General features: G+C 54.3%; 1 protein-coding gene across 4 annotated transcripts in view; it reads left to right on the plus strand.

Moving 5' to 3' along the window:
• The window catches only part of Ccdc33 (coiled-coil domain containing 33), a 90,513-nt gene extending 73,906 nt beyond the window's left edge, over nt 1-16,607 (plus strand). The window contains exons 1-10 of one of the 4 annotated variants that reach the window (XM_028865114.2): nt 3,496-3,611; nt 11,712-11,874; nt 12,137-12,228; nt 12,429-12,560; nt 12,651-12,762; nt 13,669-13,835; nt 14,206-14,307; nt 15,028-15,114; nt 15,478-15,591; nt 16,382-16,607. In XM_028865114.2, coding sequence (XP_028720947.1) covers nt 3,534-3,611; nt 11,712-11,874; nt 12,137-12,228; nt 12,429-12,560; nt 12,651-12,762; nt 13,669-13,835; nt 14,206-14,307; nt 15,028-15,114; nt 15,478-15,591; nt 16,382-16,507 — 1,173 coding nt within the window. In that variant the 5' untranslated portion in view covers nt 3,496-3,533 and the 3' untranslated portion in view covers nt 16,508-16,607. Of the gene's footprint in view, nt 1-3,495; nt 3,612-11,711; nt 11,875-12,136; nt 12,229-12,428; nt 12,561-12,650; nt 12,763-13,668; nt 13,836-14,205; nt 14,308-15,027; nt 15,115-15,477; nt 15,592-16,381 lie in introns of those variants that run through there. The other 3 variants (XM_037207467.1, XM_037207469.1, XM_037207468.1) reach the window with 3 other exon arrangements.
• The last annotated feature ends 1,554 nt before the right edge of the window (nt 16,608-18,161 follow it).

An 18,161-nucleotide genomic window follows, 5' to 3' on the forward strand; every position in this document is an offset into this window, starting at 1 on the left:
TTCATGTGTCCTTATTGAGAGCTGCTGGGTCTGCCTCCCCCTCAGATGGGCGGAAGAGTAGAGACAAGCAACCCTCTTCCTACAACCATGACTCTCAGGGAAGGTCAATCCAGGATCCCCAAAGACAAAGGCGTGGTTTCCTGTACCCCCTCCTCTCTCCCCTCCCCTGCTTCTCACCCTGCTGAGCCAAACTTGGCCTGAGGTCCTTGTAACCCTTTCCCCCATCCTGACCCCAGCGGGCTGGATCCTAGCCCTGCAGAGGAAACCCCCTTCTCACACCCAGTGATCACAGAGCACAGGTGTCCCAGGAGCCAAGAGACAGGACTTCCAACCTGGTTCCAGCTCTGCTCCCCACAGCATCGGACAGGTCCCTGCTCTAAGAACAGGGACACTTGGGTCACAGGACTGGGAAGGCCAAAGAAGCCACATTCAACTCAGTTGAGCAAGGGGTAGCCCAGAGGCCTAGAGCTGGACAGCTCCTCGGGGTGGATGGGGCAGGCCAGGCTACAGGCTGGTGGCTCCAGCATTCCACCCAGAGAATTGAGATGAGGTGGCATCACTGAACTGTTCTTTCTGAATAGACTGAGCTTCTGCCCTCAGTGTGGTTTTTTGTTTGTTTGTTTGTTTGTTTGTTTTTGTTTTTTGTTGTTTTTTTTTTTTTTCAAGCTAGGATCCCACTTCGTATTTCAGGCTGGCCTGGAATTCTGTGTAGTCCAGGTAGCCTCCACCTTCTTCCCCTCTGCCCGCCCACCTCTCAAGTGCTAGAACTACAGATGTGCATCACTACATCCCTGCTACAGCACAGCCTTGACCTTGGAGTTCTTAGAGGGCTGAGCTGGCTGTGGGAGGCACCACCAGCATCTCCAGGCTCCCTGACCTTGCTTCTTCAACCTAGCCTCACCCCTGCCCTGCTTCCCAGGATCCTGGAAAACTACTCCCTAGGTCCACAAAAAACAACGCAACCCACCCAGAGTCTTCACAAAACTGCCTAGCATTTTACCACGCTATATGGGGCAAGGGATGAGCTCAGGGTACTCTTCAGCGTTCCTTTGACTGACAAAACACCCCAAATCAGACTAGTCTTCCTGTGGCTGGCCTGGGCTCCCAGGAGCCGGCTCCAGCAGCCAAGGGTGTGGTGTTTTCTCTCTCACAACAGCTGCACTTGCTCTGTATCCAGAGTCGGGCCCCGAGGGTGTACTCAGGGCCCCCTGCCTCCTGCCAGAGCAGACTGGAAGACAGTCACGTCTGGGGCCTGGCTGCGTCCTATGGATGCCTCCACGTGGTACATTATTGATGGTGCTTCTAATTGTGCGTTTCCCAAAGTCTACAGGCTTTTGATGAAAAATTCATGGCACGCCCGAGGATGGCAGAACATTCGATCGATTGGCAGTGAGGCAGACAAGGGGTCCAGGGCCCCTCGGGGACAGCAGCTGAAGGCTGGCTGGAGAGGGGGCAGCCATCAGTGGCACAGTGCCTTCTCCTGGGCTCCTGGCCCTGGATTTGTGGGAGGGCAGAGGTGCATGCACAGCAGGAGGCAGCAGCCAGGGGGAGAAGCCAAGAGGAAGGGTTGGGGTGGTTTTGAGCCTGTATTTAGTGCCTGCTGGGTGACTGACTGTCAGGGAGGCACATGACCATACACCAAGCCTCATATTCACTTCCCTCTTGGGAAGTATTGGGCCCTCCAGAGTCCCTCGTGAGTCACACAAAAGAGAAATGCTATTTCTGGAGCCACTCTTGTGTGCCATGGAGTGCACCCAGGGCTTCACACCTTCATGTAGTGTGGTGGTATTGTGTTCCCCAAAATATTGTGTACTCTAATAAATTTATCTGGGGTCAGAGAACAGACAGCCACTAGATACAAAGGCTAGAAAATGGTGGCACTCACACCTTTAATCCTAGCATTCCAGAGATAGAAATCCCTCTGGATCTCTGTGAGTTCAAGGCCACATTGGAAATAGCCAAGCATGGTGAGACATGCCTTTAATCCCAGAAAGCCAACCTTTAATCCCAGGGAGTGGTGGTAGAAAGCAAAAAGATATATAAGGCGTGAGGACCAAAAACTAGAAGCATTTGGCTGTTTAAGATTTTGGCTGGTTAAGCATTCAGGCTTTTGAGCAGTGGTTCAGCTGAGACCCATTCCGGATGAGGACTCAGAGGCCTCCAGTCTGGGGAGACAGGACCAGCTGAGGATCCGGCGGGGTGAGATGGCTGTGGCTTGTTCTGTCTCTCTGATCTGCCAGCATTGACCCCAATAACTCGCCTCAGGTTTGATTTTGTTAATGGGAACTTTTAAGATTCCTGCTACAATGTAGTCCACTGACAGCCCCACTTGAGGGGTGCAGTGACGTCCATCTCACAGAACGGACCTGAGGCCCGGAGGTGTTGAGTCACCTGTCTAAGTGGATTAGTAGCAGGGCCCACGGTCTTCCCACCTCACCAGGCCAGCTTGACTACTGAGTGGGGTGGGTTGTCCAATGCCTTTGCCCATCCCCATTGCACTAAGAAAAATGAAGTGAAAAATGAAGCCAGCACCCCAGAAAAAGTCTTCCCTCATGCTAGTATATGCCAGCAATATTGACAGAAGACAGAGGCCCCTGAGAATAGAGATTCTGAAGTAGGGGTGTCTCAGAGGCAATTCTGTGCCACCCCGAGGTTCCAGAGAACCCTAACAGTCATCTATTCCTTCATTAAAACTCATACTACATCTTTATAAAGTCCCTGTTCCTGCCAAGGCATCTTGTTGGTTCCTGGTGGGATCCTAGCATAAAAAGCTTTAAGCCACACATGTCTGGGATAGACAGGCTAACCAGCAACACTGCCGCCACCATGTCCCATGCTCTAGGAGGGGGTCTGTGTAACCAGGCTCTTGCCCCAGGGAGGGATCTGCAGCCAGGCTCGGGTGGCTGCCGTAGATAGCCCTGCCTCTGGGAGGCTGCGTTTCTAGGGGCTGGGTTGGGGTGTTTGGGTCTGTTTTCCTTTGCTTCCTAGAGAGTTCCTTTCAAAAACATCCACCCATGTCTGCCGCTGAACTAAAGGGAAAGGAATTTGTCCAGACCATCAGGAAAGCAGAGCTGGGGGATGCTGGGGCCATGGGTGTGGTGTGGGAGGAGGGTGAGCCCAGCTTAAGCTACTGGGGAAGGCACAGGGAGATTCAGGGAGGCAAGGAAGAGTTGAGGCTGATGGGAGAAAAGAGGCGTGAGAAGGGGACAAAGTGGAGACAGAAAGGGGACCATCGGACTGGGAGAACAGGGGGAGGGGAGGGTCTCTAAGTAGTGGCATCGGAAGCCTAAGATCCTGAAGGACCCTAGGGCTCTCCCCAGGCCTGTCATTTCCTTGCAATCCCCTGACCAAGGAGTGAGCCTAGCCTGATTCCATCACCCTATCCAAGTGTCCCCCACCCCAGAACAAAAGAAAGAGGCCCCATAGTTTGCCTCCCGCCAGCTTCAGGGTTGGGCCCGGTCACCAAGCAGACACTTGTTGTAGCAACAGTCCCTGAGGACCCATGCTGGGAAACGGAACTGCTATCAACACAGATGGGGGAGCCGGGGGACCCAGCCCCTCCAGCCCCTCCAGCCCCCAAGGTTGCCCTGGGCCTAGTTGAAAGCTGCTCTGTAAGTCTGCCCCATACCCTCTGGCTCCGGGAGATGGGTCAGCTCCTCCAGGCTGCAGGTGTGTAGGGGTATGTTGCCAGGCAACCAGCAGAGGCATTTCTGGAGTCTGTGTGAGTAGGAGGCAATGTAGGGGAGGGCCAGGCCACCACTTCTAGATGGTCCTCATCTCAGGAACCTTCGGATGGGATCTCCAGTCCCAACCCAGGCCACTAGAGGCCACATTCAAAACCCAGGAGGGAGGAAAATGGGGCTTTGATGGAGAAGTCCCTGTAAGTGACCACTGTCTCCAGTTCACTTGAATCCTAGCTATGGTATCTTGAAGGTCTAGCCCCAGACCTCAATCTGTGCTGCCAGACTCAGGTGTGGGCTTTGGGGGGACGTGGAGATATCAGAAGGGGCATCCAAGAGGATGCCGGCTAGCCGCAGGCCAGGGCTTGGCTAGGTGGAGTAGGGTTAACGATGGTGGCCCTTTCTCACTCTCACCCCAGCTGCCCAAGCATGTGATCCGAAGCCCAGAGCTCCAGTCCAGAAGGCAGAACAGGCTTCTGGCAGTCGGGGAACAGCAGCAGGGAAAGACTGAGGGAAAGCCAGGCCCTGGCCCCACCCTGTGAGCACTATCGGAGACAGCCTCTCTCTGAAAGCAGGGGGAAGAGGAGGGGACAAGCAGGGAAGGATTCCTTGTGACTTGATCAGAATCACTCTGGGGAAAGCTCTGTCCCCTCGGCAGCCCCCTGAGCCCTAGACTTCCCTGGCCTGAGGACAAGGGCCAGGTCAGATCTGAGTTGCTATCAGCAAGGTAGGACGCTGAGCCACATCTCAGAGGGAGATGGATGCTGGCTTTCAGGTGGCCAGGGTCTTCCTGGAGAAGGAGGGCTCAGGAAGCCAGATGGCATCTTCCAGAAAGTTCCACACACCTCTGTGCCCATTCCAGCCCCATGGTCCTGGCCTGGCCCGCTCAGGCAGCCTGGCTCCTGCGGGGGCTAATTAGACAGGGCCTGGGGTCAGATGCAGGCCAAGGCCGCGTAGCCCCTTGGAGCTTCAGGAAGGCAGGCACAAAAGCTTTCTCTGCTGCTTGGGAAGGAAAAGAGCAGGACAGAGAAAATGCACTTCTTTTGTTCCTTTGCTGTAACCTTGAGCTGAATAAAGAAGCCACTGTGTCCCCGCCCCCAGGAGGGCACCCTTCATAGATCAGGGGAGGCTTTTTGCTATAGCACTTTGCATGGGTTTGTCGTGGTGCAGAGACCCAGCTGTCAGTCAAGGGAAATGATTTGAGGGACAGGATTTCACATGAGCAGCGCTCTATTCCAGATCCTGCTGTGGCTCCCATCTGCTCTCTGTGCTTCAGCAGAGCTCCTGGGGCTGGCACCCTTAGACACAACCCACTCAGGCTAGTTGGCTCTCTGGCATAGTTCACCTGTGTGTTATGAGGTCTGCCTGTGTGCTATGCGGTCCGCCTGTGTGCTATGCGGTCCGCCTGTGTGCTATGCGGTCCCCCTGTGTGCTATGAGGTCCCCCTGTGTGCTATGAGGTCCGCCTGTGTGCTATGCGGTCCGCCTGTGTGCTATGAGGTCCCCCTGTGTGCTATGAGGTGCCCCTGTGTGCTATGAGGTGCCCCTGTGTGCTATGAGGTCCGCCTGTGTGCTATGCGGTGCCCCTGTGTGCTATGAGGTCCCCCTGTGTGCTATGAGGTCCGCCTGTGTGCTATGAGGTCCCCCTGTGTGCTATGAGGTCCGCCTGTGTGCTATGAGGTCCCCCTGTGTGCTATGAGGTCCCCCTGTGTGCTATGAGGTCCCCCTGTGTGCTATGAGGTCCCCCTGTGTGCTATGAGGTCCCCCTGTGTGCTATGAGGTCCCCCTGTGTGCTGTGCAGTCCGCCTGTGTGCTATGAGGTCCTCCTGTGTGCTATGAGGTCCTAGCACTTGCAGCTCTGCTGGCCTCCAGGCCGTGATACAGTTATACTCACAGCCGAAACCCCATATATCCACTCAAGTCCCACTTCTGCCGCAGAGTCAAGGCTCTAACGCCACAGAGGCCAGGCTCTGACCCTACAGAGGCCAGGCTCTGACCGCACAGAGGCCGGGCTCTGACCCTACAGAGGCCAGGCTCTGACCCCACAGAGGCCAGGCTCTGACCCCACAGAGGCCAGGCTCTGACCCCACAGAGGCCAGGCTCTGACCCCACAGAGGCCAGGCTCTGACTCCACAGAGGCCAGGCTCTGACCCCACAGAGGCCAGGCTCTGACCCCACAGAGGCCAGGCTCTGACCCTATAGAGGCCAGGCTCTGACCCCACAGAGGCCAGGCTCTGACCCCACAGAGGCCAGGCTCTGACCCTACAGAGGCCAGGCTCTGACCCCACAGAGGCCAGGCTCTGACCCCACAGAGGCCAAGCTCTGACCCTATAGAGGCCAGGCTCTGACCCTTTAGTTGCCAGGAGCTTCCTGGAGTAAGGGGGCCAGAGTAGGATCTTAAAGACTGGGCCAAGTTGAGGGGGACCTCAGAGCAAAGGATAAGAACAGAAGGCTGGATGTCCGACCCCCATGCCTGTACTAGCTCTGGCTCCAACTTGGTGGTCCTGGCCCTTTGCCTGGCCAGAGACCTCTCTCTTGCCTCTTGCTTCTCTCTCTCTCTCTCTCTCCTCTCTCTCTCTTTTTCGAGACAGGGTTTCTCTCTGTAGCTTTGCGCCTTTCCTGGGACTCACTTGGTAGCCCAGGCTGGCCTTGAACTCACAGAGATCCGCCTGCCTCTGCCTCCCGAGTGCTGGGATTAAAGGCGTTGCTTCTTAGTTGTGCTTCCAGAGGTGAGTGGTATCCTCTGCAGAGCAGGTACCCACACTGCTACGGGCAGCTCTCCAAGGACAAGGACCTCCCGACCCTAACAGAGCTGAGTTCAGGCTTGGGAAGCTAGGGCCACTCCAGGTAGTGAAAGGGACCCACAGGTAGAAAAGGGACTCACTGAGGCTGTTCCTCCACCAAGGTTTTTCTCCAGCCAAAGCCCTGCTGTAGAGCTGGTCCTAGCCCCCAGGCCTCCCCAGTGCTGCCCTCTGAGTCCTGGATTACAGTCCCCCAGTAGGCCACTACCTAGTGCCTGATCTCCAGCTCCGGGCTTCAGTATCCCCACCCAGGCAATGGGCCGTTCAAGGTCCCTTGCCTGCCCTCTGTTGGTGGAAGTGAATAGAGCTTCTGAGGCCACTTGTTTCTATGGCAATTGTCCTACCCACGGTGTGAAGGAAGGGAGCTTTTGTTTTTCTGGATGGACGAAGGACAGAGGCATCAGGACTCCAGCGGTAGGAAATGTCCCTGTGAGTACAGGGGCTGCCTAGCCACACTGAATTTCAACCCCTGGGACATCACTAGCTTCTTTCAGCCAATCTCAGACCATCTCTCCCCCATCCCCGTTCCTTGGAGTGGACTCCCAGTTCCTTGTTCTCAGGAAATGGGCAAGGCCAGGACCAGTTTGTACAACCTGAATGGTCCCATTTTATTTCAAAGAAATGAGATTCATTCCTTTTTAAAGTACTAGAAACACAAAGTTAGCAAGGAAGGTCTCTGGCATCCTGAGGGGACCCACAGGAGCGCTAGGGAAGCCTTGTCCTCTTCTTGGGACAGACTGAAAGCAGAGCATTGGCGGGAGGCGGCCGCCCTCTGGTGGCAGCAAAGGCAAACCACACACCAGTATCCTGTGCCCACGAGCAGGGGCCCTGGGGGCTGAGGCCGGACATTAAGCAAGCCTAGTGAACCCAGACCCCTGCTCAGCCTCATACTGCTTCCCATAGCCCAGCATTCTTCAGGGAGTCCTATGGTCTTGGCTTGGACACCTGGCTCTTCCTGCTTGTCTTCCTCTCTGTCGATTGCATCTCTACCCCTGGTCTTGGGGGCCCCTCACCACCTACCACCTCCTTTGCCTCCTTTCTCCCCATTTCCCAGCTCTGAACATCTGCTCCCTTCCTGAGGTGCACATCCTAGAGGACTGCCTTCCCATGTCTCCCCTCCCTCTGCTTTTATCCTGCTTCCATCTTGTTTCCATGCCCACGGCCTCTCACCTGTCCCCGGTACTCTGGCAGACAGTGAGCCCTTATTACAGCCCTGCCTGGCAGGCCCTTCAGTTTCCTGCAGCAGAGGCCAGCTCCGAGTCTACTTCTCCAGCTTGCTCTGCTCTCCCCCACCCCCTCTCCCCTCCCCACAACTTCTCCTGGGCTTGGAAGCCCCTCCCTCCAGGTACCACCCATATCCTAAGAGAAGCTTGGGTCCTTGCTGCCTCCAGGAAGCTTTCCAGGCTTCCTAAGCTGGGGACGGGAAGCCCCTTCTGCCACAGACACGGGAAGCGTCTACCACCCCCTCGGTGTAGAGGTGAACATCTGTGGGCAGGGACAGTCTAGCTTAGCTCTGCTCAAGGAGCCACGTGGCCCAGAACTGTACATAGCGGCCCTCTGCAAGCCTTGACCACCCAAGGGGGTTATTGTGATGCTTTGTGATAGTCTCTGGGGCACACCACTTCCAGCCTCAGTTTCCCCATCTGTATAGTGATGGTACAAGGGCCCTTCTGACTACGTAATTGGTGGCAGCCAGGTGTGTGTTGGGTCCCCATCGGGTGGTGTGTTTCAGACTTCAGCACAAGTTCTGACCAGAGTCTAAACATCTCCCTTGGGCTCAGAGAGCCCCCACCCTCCTCCTCTGTGGAAATGGGCTTCAGTCCAGTAAACTGGGACTTGTTATATAAGAAGGATTTCTGGGCCCAGTGCCCAGGGCCATTCTGGAATGCTTTCAAGCACCTTAAAGTGGTTCAGGGAAGAGAGCTACTATCTCCAGGCACCCTAGTACCAAGGCCAGGGCTAACCTTCCTATTGCCCTCATATCGCACTAGTTCTCAGGGGGCTGATTTCTCATCCCACAGATGAGGACACTGAAGCTTAAGGATGCTGTGGATGTGGTAAAGTCCACCAATACTCCTGGGCAGGGGAAAACTAGAAACGTGGCACTCTGACATTTCTCACTCTGGCAGGCCCTGAGGGTCGGGATCCTAGTGGAAGGTGTCAGTGGGTAAGGAGAGTGTGAAGGGTCCTCGGGGTCAGGCACAGTGGAATTTGAGTCAGGGCCTCTGAGGACATGCCTGTCCCTCCCCCAGGAGGTAACTAGAGAGCAAGATCATAAGGAGAATCTGGAGCATGGTGTCCTGTGTGTTTTCAAGGCTGGAATGTGACGTAGAACATGGCCCTGAGGGTAGCCTGGCTGCAGACCTCTGTGGCCAGAGGTCAGGGCTGCCAGCTTGAGCCTTGTGGTCTACCAGCCAGCTGTACTGCCAAGGTCCCTGCTTGGCCATGCAGATGGGGGCAGCTGAGATTCCCACAGAAACAGCACCGGCTGGAGTAGAGAGGATGAGCCAGGAGCCCACACTGTCTCCCTACGGAGGCCCCACTCCCAGGGAACAGGCAGGGCTAGGCTAAGAGCCGAGGGAGGAAGATGGGGCTAGTCTTCAAGGGGTGGACCCCAGGACCCACTGACCCTCCTCTAGAAGGACCTGCTGGCTGAGGCAGGGGGCCACCTCACCAGAAGCCAGCCTCTCCCTCTGCCCTCTACTTTGTTGCTGTGCTCTCTGTTTTCTTCATCTGTGGGGGAGGGGATACATCACAGAGCCATGCTTACTTCCCTCATAACCCAGAGCTGCAGAAATGGGGAACGGTGGGATCCTAAAATTGGTAACTCCCTGAATGAGAAGTGGGCTGACCAGACCCTACGGGATGGACCAAGGGATCGGCAACCTCTTGCCCAAAATTCCTTATATGTGCATGCTCACATCCCATCTCAGTGAAGTTTAAGATTGTGTTAACGTCCCACGTGACCTCTTCATTTCACAATAGAGTATGGCCTTCTCTCTGTACCAGGACAGTTAATTCTAGGACACTCCATACAACCAGACCAGACACTGAAGAAGCCATAGCGTAAGACTACAAACTGCTGAATGGTGCATTCTTGAACATGTCTTCTTGAGCATGTACATAGGAATGTGTGTGTGTGTGTGTGTGTGTGTGTGTGTGTGTGTGTGTGTGTGTGTGGTCCCAGGTCCAGGGTCCCAGTTAGCACCCTGGCTGAGGATCCAGGTGGGTGCAGACCTGGGGAAGCCGCAGCAGAGGCTAGGGAGACCGAGGCAGCAATGGCACCATCAGAGGGACCATAGCCAGAAGAGGAGACAGCGTGACAGGTGACAGGTGGTGTCTGATGAGACCCTGCTGGCTGGGGACCCCTCCCCCAGAACTGCGCCCCACCACGCAGCAGGTGGGAGACTACAGCTGGGATGTAACTGGATCACACCCTCCCCCACCAGGCAGCAGGAGACCAGGGAACAGCTGGATGTAGAGTTGTCCCTTCTGGGGCCTGAGAGTCAGGCTAGGCCTGTGAGACCGACCCACAGGAGCAAGGCTTCCCACAGCCAGGAAGTCCACAGGCAACTCAGAGAGCATGCTGGCCTCCTCCTCCCTCTTCACCCCCAAGCCCTGCTCTGAGTCCTGCGCTCTTCCAGGACCTTTCTGGCTTGGATCTTGGATCTCTCTCTCTCTCTTAAATATATTTTGTCTTAAGAGACTGTGTACTTGAAACTTGTAACAACAGTACAGAATCCGATTGGCAAGCAAACCCAGGGCTCCAGAAATGGCTCAGCAGGTAAGGTGCTTGCTTGCCTTGCAAGTGCAGGATCTTGAGTCTGAAGCCCAGCACCCATGTAAATGTCAGGCATGGTGACTGAGTGGTTATCATCCCAGCATAAGGGAAGTGAAGACAGGAGGACCCTTAGGACTCACTGACCAACCAATCTAGCCTAAATGGATGAGCCCAGGCCAATGAGAAAGTGCCCTTTTCCAAGGAGTGGATCTCATTCATGAGGTTGACACCCAAGGCTGAACACACACATGTATGCACACAGGCACACCCGCACACACATAAAATGCATTAAAAAAAATTCAGCTCAGTTGTTCTATACACATATGGGCAGATTTTAGTTTTGTTAAAAAAGAAGAAGGAGGAGGAGGAGAAGGAGGAGGAGGAGAAGAAGAAGAAGAAAAGAAGAAGAAGAAGAAGAAGAAGAAGAAGAAGAAGAAGAAGAAGAAGAAGAAGAAGAAGAAGAACCAGCAGGCTTCAATTTCAGACCCTGACTTTACTACCAACTATTTTCATCACTGAGTAGTCTGCTTGCTTCTCTGGGGCTTATCCTCAGTTTCCTCCTCTGTTAAGTGGGGGTAATTAACAGTACCTATCCCATAGGCTTGTTGGAGATTGAATGCAGGCACCCAAAGCTCTTAGCAGGAGACTTGGGATGTGGGGGAAGCCCAGTGAATATCAACACCATGATTATTGAGCTTCCAGACCTAAGTCGGTGCCCTGCCTCCACCTCCTGCATCTCCCCATCTTGTATCTGGATCCTGACCTTAACCCTGAGATCTTACCTGAGTCTCCAGAGTCTGCTTGGCATCTCTCCTTGGATGCTGAGCTGTTTGGGAAGCTGATGGTAGGTGAGCCCTCAGGTAGCTTCATTGGACAGTCTGAGACTCCTCCTGAGAAGGAGTTGGGTTAGAAGAGGAAGCTTAAGAAGAGAGAAGGTGAAGAAGTAGATATGATTTACTCAGAACTGGAAACGTGGCTCCATCCTTTGAGTCTGTTGCCTGCAGGCTTCTTTACCTGATTCCTGAACCCTAGGATCCCTTGGTGTCGTATGAATCTTTGTGGTCCCTGAGGAGGCACATTAGTGTGGCTGTCCTAATGCTTCCAGGAGAGATGGGGACCATGCCCAACCACTCTTCTGAGCAATCGCTAAGGCTTGGGGCACAGCCCAAGGCTGACACACTGCTCACTGAGTTAAGAGTGGCTCACTGTTGCAGGGTGGCACACACCTTTAATCCCAGCACTCGGGAGGCAGAGCCAGGCGGATCTCTGTGAGTTCGAGGCCAGCCTGGTCTACAGAGCGAGATCCAGGACAGGCACCAAAACTACACAGAGAAACCCTGTCTCAGAAAAAAAAAAAAAAAAAATGGTTCACTGTGGGTGTAGATGTAGAATGGAATCCTGGGGGTCTGGGCATGGGGTAAGGGTTCAACTGGGGATTCTGGGATCACAGGAGATGAACAACTACCGGCGGGCCTTGCAGAAGATGGCAGAGGACATCCTGGCACTGAGGAAGCAAGCCAACATCCTGGAGGAGGAGAACCGTATGCTGAGGAGCCAGCTGACTCAGCAGAGCATGGAAGAAGAGCAGAGCAGAGCTGAAGGGGAGAGCCTGGGTGAGCCTTTGGACACCTGCTGGGGCCCAGGCTCTGGGCTGAGCATAGCCTGGGGCTCACACTGCTCCTTGTCAGGGTGCTCGGGAACCTTCTCCAGATGTTGTGTGTCCCACGAGTCCCTCCATCCCTCCTGCCCCTTTCCCACTGTAGACACGCTTGTACAACTTAGGAGGGGAAACAGGAAAAACAGTCCTGAGTCAAGCCCCGGAGCTGGGGTGCCCTCGCCTCCCTCTGCTCTCCAGCGAGCTTCTTCCCATTCTAGCAGTGTCCATGAAGCAGAGTCTGCTGCTGAGTGAACTGGATATAAAGAGGCTGCGAGACAGGGTGCAGCACCTGCAGAATGAGCTGATCCGGGTGAGCCAAGGCTTGAGGGCCAGAGGGACAGTGTGGCCAAGCAAAGGCCAGAGAAATATTCCGGAGCAGAAAAAAAAAAAAAAAAAAAAAAGCGCACAGTGGGGAGGGAAACTGGCGGGCGGTGCAGGGTTCGGCAGGATCCCACACGTACCCTGGTGGCTGGGGTAACTCCCAGGTACCCATTCCCCTCCACCCTGCAGAAGAATGATCGAGAGAAGGAGTTGCTGCTTCTGTACCAGGCCCAGCAGCCCCAGGCTGCACAGCTGAAGCGGTACCAGGACAAGCTGCAGAAGATGAAGGCGCTGGAGGACACTGTGCGGCACCAGGAGAAGGTAGGTGCTGGGGTCGTCTGCAGGGGAGGGGCTGCCGCCTGGAGGCCGTGGAGCTCTCCAGGCCAGCCCAGCCTTGGTCTCTGTCACCAGGTGATCGAGAAGATGGAGCAAGTGTTGGAAGAAAGGCTCCGTGAGAAGAAGGAGCCGGCACCAGCAAACAGGCCACAGGGGAATCCCAACATGGGTGGACCTGCTCCCCCAGGTAGATCTCAGAGTAAATGACGTTCCGGCTTTTTGTCTCATCCTGGAGCCGCCCGCCCCCCCCCCCCCCCCCCCCCCCCCCCCCCCCCCCGGCTTCACAAGAACTTTCAGAGAAGGGGCAGTGCTCTAGTGTGTCTGTGAGCCGGAGAGTATTACTCCGCCCTTCTCTCAGGCAGAGGAGTACTAAAAGCCGCCAGGGTGCTCAGAGCCCTCCTTCTGCCTGGAAGTCCCTGACGACACAAGGACACTGTGTGAGCCAAGAAGGAAGAGACCAGACCTCTAGGGTTGAGGGCCCATGAACCACAGGAGCAGAGAGGGACTTCCCTTCCCTTCTAGGTCACAGTACCCAAGTCCTCAGCTTCCTCACCTTCCGGCATCTTTTCTGTTCTGCCTCCACAAAGCAAAAAGACAAAACCATTGGTGTAAGCCACAGCTATCCACAACTGTCAATCAAAGACAGCTCTGATAGACAGGGAAGACTAAGATGACACCGTATCAGGTCACTCATCTCCCTGGCCACGTGGAGACTCCCCAAGTAACTCTGTGTGCCTGGGCTCAGTCTTCACAGACAGCTAGGCACTGGGGGTCTGAAAGTTTTCAGAAAACAATGGAAGTCTCAGGGCTCCTTAAGTCACCTGGAGTGTGGGCTAGAGTCTATGGAGGGCAACAACCATGTCCAAGGACCAGAGAGTGACCAGAGAGACAAATACAAGGATGAATGAGTAGGGAGGAACACAGGGGAAACCATGGAGGAAGATTCCAAACAGCCTGAGGGATGCGGACCTGACTCCACTCGCCGAAGGGAGCCGTTGTTAGCTTGGGAGCAGAAGAGGGCAACACGCTGGGGCGGACAGGGTCTGAGGGGGAGGAAAACCCATCTCACAAGCACCTGTGGCCATGTCCACAGCCTTCCCCGCGTTCACAGCCTCTGGCATTCGCATGGGCCCCACGGGAGAGAGCGTGGCCGTCGATCTTTACTCCGTGCTGCTTGCAGAAAACACGAGGCTGCGGGCAGAGTTGGAAAAGAACCGCCAGCAGTCCGCCCCCATCATTCTGCAGCAGCAGGCCTTGCCGGTAAGAGCTGCCAACATGGGCCTGGCTTGAGCCTGCCACCACTGATCCGCCCGCCTGTACCCCACAATCACCCCCAGCATGGGCCAGGTTGAAGACCCAGCCCAGAGTCTGGGCTTCCCAGCCCCCCCAGGGCCACTGGAAACGTTCATACTCACACTTTGCACTCCTCGACCTTGTGTTCCTAAGATGAATGTCTTACCCTCATCCAGCACCCTGGGAGAGAGCAAGGCCCTGGCTCACCCTTGACCCCTGACCCCTGACTCCACCTGCCACCTGGCTTGCTCCCAGTTGGACACCCTCCTCCCACCACGGGCCTCTCAGAGCCTTCTGGGGTTGGTTCAGCCTTGGAGAGCCCTTTTCCCCATCCCAGGTGGACCCCAGGGAGTTGGGAGCAGGTGGAGACTTGGCAGAGAGGCTACGAGACACAAATGGCCCAGGCCACTCCAAGTACACGGAGACCTTGCCAGCGCAGGTGGGTGTCCCGGGGCTACTCCACTGCCTAGGCCCTTTCAAGTGCCCCCGCTGATCACAAAGCCAAAGTCAGTATTTGGAGTAATGGTGGCAAGAGGACGCAGGTGAGTGGTTCTCGTCCTCCACGAAGCTAGTTCTGTCTGGAGTGTCCCAGCGCATGGGCAGACAGGTAAAAAAAAGATGGGCATCCTTTGGTTTCACTGAGCCTTCACCTACAGAAAGACTCCCAGCTCAGCCACCTTCTGGGTATCAAAGGCAGCTCATTGGTGCATTTTACATAAGCAGTTGGTGTGTTGAAACATTAGGTGTGAGTGAGTTGGGGGTGTAGCTCAGCTGACAGAGCGCTTGTCTAGCATATATGAAGCCCTGTGTTCGATCCCCAGCACTGGATAAACCTGTGCACGCCTGTAACCCCAGCACTCCGGAGATCGAGGCAGGAGGATCAGAAGTCAAGGTTATTCTCATTACATAGTGAGTTCAAGACCAGCCTGGAATATATGTGATTCCACCTAAAAATTTTTTTTAAATGTTAGATTCTCCTAATTTGAGTGGGAAACAACATGGGGAAATTGCACACCAAGCCCTATGCAGACCTTAAGGAAGAGGCCCTGGCCCAGGAGTGAGGCTCTGTATCTGCAGCTGAGTTTGAAACCCATACCTGGCTGGGTTTTCCTGCACTACCTTGTGCATCCTCAGCTCTCATGAGTGTCTGCTCCCACAGGATCTCCTTGGTGGTACTTCAGACAAGTTTAACCTCCTCACCAAGCTAGAACAAGCTCAGAATCGGATCTTGTCCCTGGAAAACCAGGTAGGTGAGATGCTGGGGTTGATCAGGCTGGGCCAGGCTCACTGCTCAGCCTCTGGCCAGGAGCAAGGCTTAGTATAGAATTAGGGTCAAGGCTCAGTGTGTGACTACAGAATTAGTGCCCATTATGTAACCAGGTCAGCCTTAGTCTGTGACCAGAGTGAATGAAGGCCCAGTGTGGACTCCATACGGACTGCCAAGAAGATCTATCTGTGTCTTAGGCTGCCTGTTTGGCCCTTCACCTCTACTACTGCAGAGTTTTTTTGCATTTCCCCAGAGGACAGGCCCAAACTTTGTTTGTCCTAGCTCTGGAGGAGGAGCTGGGCTAACAGCTGGTTTTCCAAACACCCCTCTCCATGTCTGCAGCTGGAGGACTCAGTTCGCCGCTGGGCACAAGAGAAGCAAAACTTGGCCATACGGCTTCAGGAGCAACAACATGGCTTTGGACACCCATCCAACTCCATTATCATAGACCAGCCTGTGAGTGACCCTGACATGGAAGTTCCTGGGGATCCATCCCACCCCCAAATCTCTGGGCCCTGAGAAAAACTTGGGGGACAAGTCTTAAGCTAAGAATCTGAAATCTTGAGCTGAGGTTCCTATTGTCAGCAAATGGATACTCAAGTGACCTCCATTCTCCCACTCAGCTGAAGGGATAGGAATGCCTTCCAGCATGTTCCATTTCCTGTTGGTTGTCCTGAACCTCAAGGAGGAGATAACTATGGGTGAGAAATGGCCTACACAGGCATTTCTAGAATGTTCTGGCTCTACTCTGGCATCACACAAGGGCAGAATACCTTGTACCTCTTCCCGCCCAATTTCTAGTGCAATAGATTTCTGTTTAGCTTCCTTCCTAGATGACATCAATGCTGGGGGTAGATTCACATTGCCTACTTCCCAGGAACAAACAGATCACCCACAGCAGCCCCCCACAAGCCCAGCCCTGGGGACTTCAAATCCTATGGCAAAAGATTCTGATTCTCCTACTTTCCATCTATCAGCGCTTTGCAGCCAAGGCTCCACTGCCCCTAGTCAGAACCTGAAGGCTTCCAGGGAGCATAGGACTACCTCTGCAAGGTCATTTAGTCTTAGGGACCCAGAGAAATTGGGCATCACCAGCAGTGATAAAAATGGGCTCCAAAGTTATTCAGACACCACAGCCTACTGGATTTGGATCCTCAGAAACATGACTTGCCAGGCAAGATGTCCTGAGGCAGTGTACCCTGGGAATGGAGATGTACTTATCTGCCCTATATATTGTATGTCACAGAATGCTGGAGCAACCAAGGATCCCCAGCAGTCCTCCAAACTGGAACCCTCTCTGCCCAGCTCAGACATGAAGCTCAACAGACCCTCAAACTCCCAGATGGAGACCTCTAACCCCCAGAAGACCTGAGCCTGGAGCTGGCCTCCTTCCCCATATGCTGGGGAGTCATCCCCACTCCAAAGATGTCTTTAGTAAATGCTATAACTCAATAAGCATTTGTCTCTTTCCTGGAGCGGGGCAGCTGGCAATGAATCAGCTGCTCTTTTCACACCCAACTTGGGTCCTGGACTCTCTGGGACTGCCTTGTCCCTTCTGCCTGACCTGGAAAGCCAAAGCTATGATGATCCCCGGAGAGTACTGAGGAGAGAGACCATGGAGACCAGAAATAAGGTGCCTGAAGCCAAGTTCTATGCAAGACAGGAGAGAGGCCATGTTTCCCCTCAGTCTCCAACACCTTGTCCTTTCTGATATCCTTTTACTCAGGCTTAGGTCTTCAGAGTCTCCTGGGAACAGAAAGACTTGAAGCCTTCCTATGACACCACTGGAGTATCCCATGCTGGCTGGCAGAACTGATGATGTGGTGTACAAATGTAGTCAGAGGCAGGAAGTTATGAGGGCTGGGGTCCCAGCTAGCCTGGGTTCTGGCCATGAGCATTTTGGGTGACTCTGGGTGACTGAAAAGCTCTCTGAAGTCCAGATTCTTCATCTATCCCATGCAGAGTTCTCTGTCTTGGCAAATAGGACCTTTGCACACTGACATTTCTGACTCATCTTTGAGAGGAGAAAAAGGCAGCATGAAGGACAGAGACAGACATGGGAGGAGGGTCACGGACTAGGAAGAAGCAAAAGGCTCAAGAGTGGACCCAGAACCTTCAGCCTTCCCAGAAAGGACCAAGTCAGCTTGGCTGCTGTTCTGAGATGGCCTAGCCTCAACACTTATCTATAGGACTTAGACTTGGGTAGCCAAGGGCTGCAAGAATCTGGCAAGATATAGAGCCAGAGGGACCTGGACAGGGATAGACATCATATAAACCAAATTCTCAGCTACACCCCATCCTGCATTCTTAGAATACATCCCCCTGTAGCAAGAAAATAGACCTGGGGTGTGCCCACAGGATGGGTGGGAAAGGGTGGGAAGTCTATTGGCCTTCTGTCTTCGGGACCCATCACCTCACTTCAGCCTCTTACTAACTTGATGTTTCACCACAGGCCTCGGCCATGGCCATGCCCAAGATGAAGAAGCCTTAGGAGAAAGTCCTTACAACCCCACAAGGGGCCGCTACTGCAATCAGCCAAGCAGAACCCCACACCAGCCTTACCTTCCATGCGGTTCCACCCAGGAGGACAGGAATTACCCACATCTCTCTGGCCACTCTATTTTCACAGTAGAGCTCCCTGGGTCCACTTTGGTAACTGCTGGCCTAATGGTACTAGCCTCTCCTGATAGACCTCATTTGGATCCCTTGGCAGTCTTAGAATAGATTCTGCTAGTCCTGAATGATGGTGTGTATGGGGGTCACAGTTGGGCTGTATAACAGCTTCTCATCTTTCTTTCTTTTTTTTTTCTTTTTGATTTTTCGAGACAGGGTTTCTCTGTATAGCTTTTCACCTTTCCTGGATCTCACTCTGTAGACCAGGCTGGCCTCGAACTCACAGAGATCAGCCTGCCTCTGCCTCCCAAGTGCTGGGATTAAAGGCATGCGCCATCACCGCCCAGCAGCTTCTCATCTTTCTAAATGTTCCTCATCCCACTGTTGACCAGGGATCAGAGTTAATCTCCATG

The sequence above is a fragment of the Peromyscus leucopus genome, chromosome 7 (genome assembly GCF_004664715.2).
Source record: "Peromyscus leucopus breed LL Stock chromosome 7, UCI_PerLeu_2.1, whole genome shotgun sequence".
Lineage (NCBI taxonomy): Eukaryota > Metazoa > Chordata > Mammalia > Rodentia > Cricetidae > Peromyscus > Peromyscus leucopus.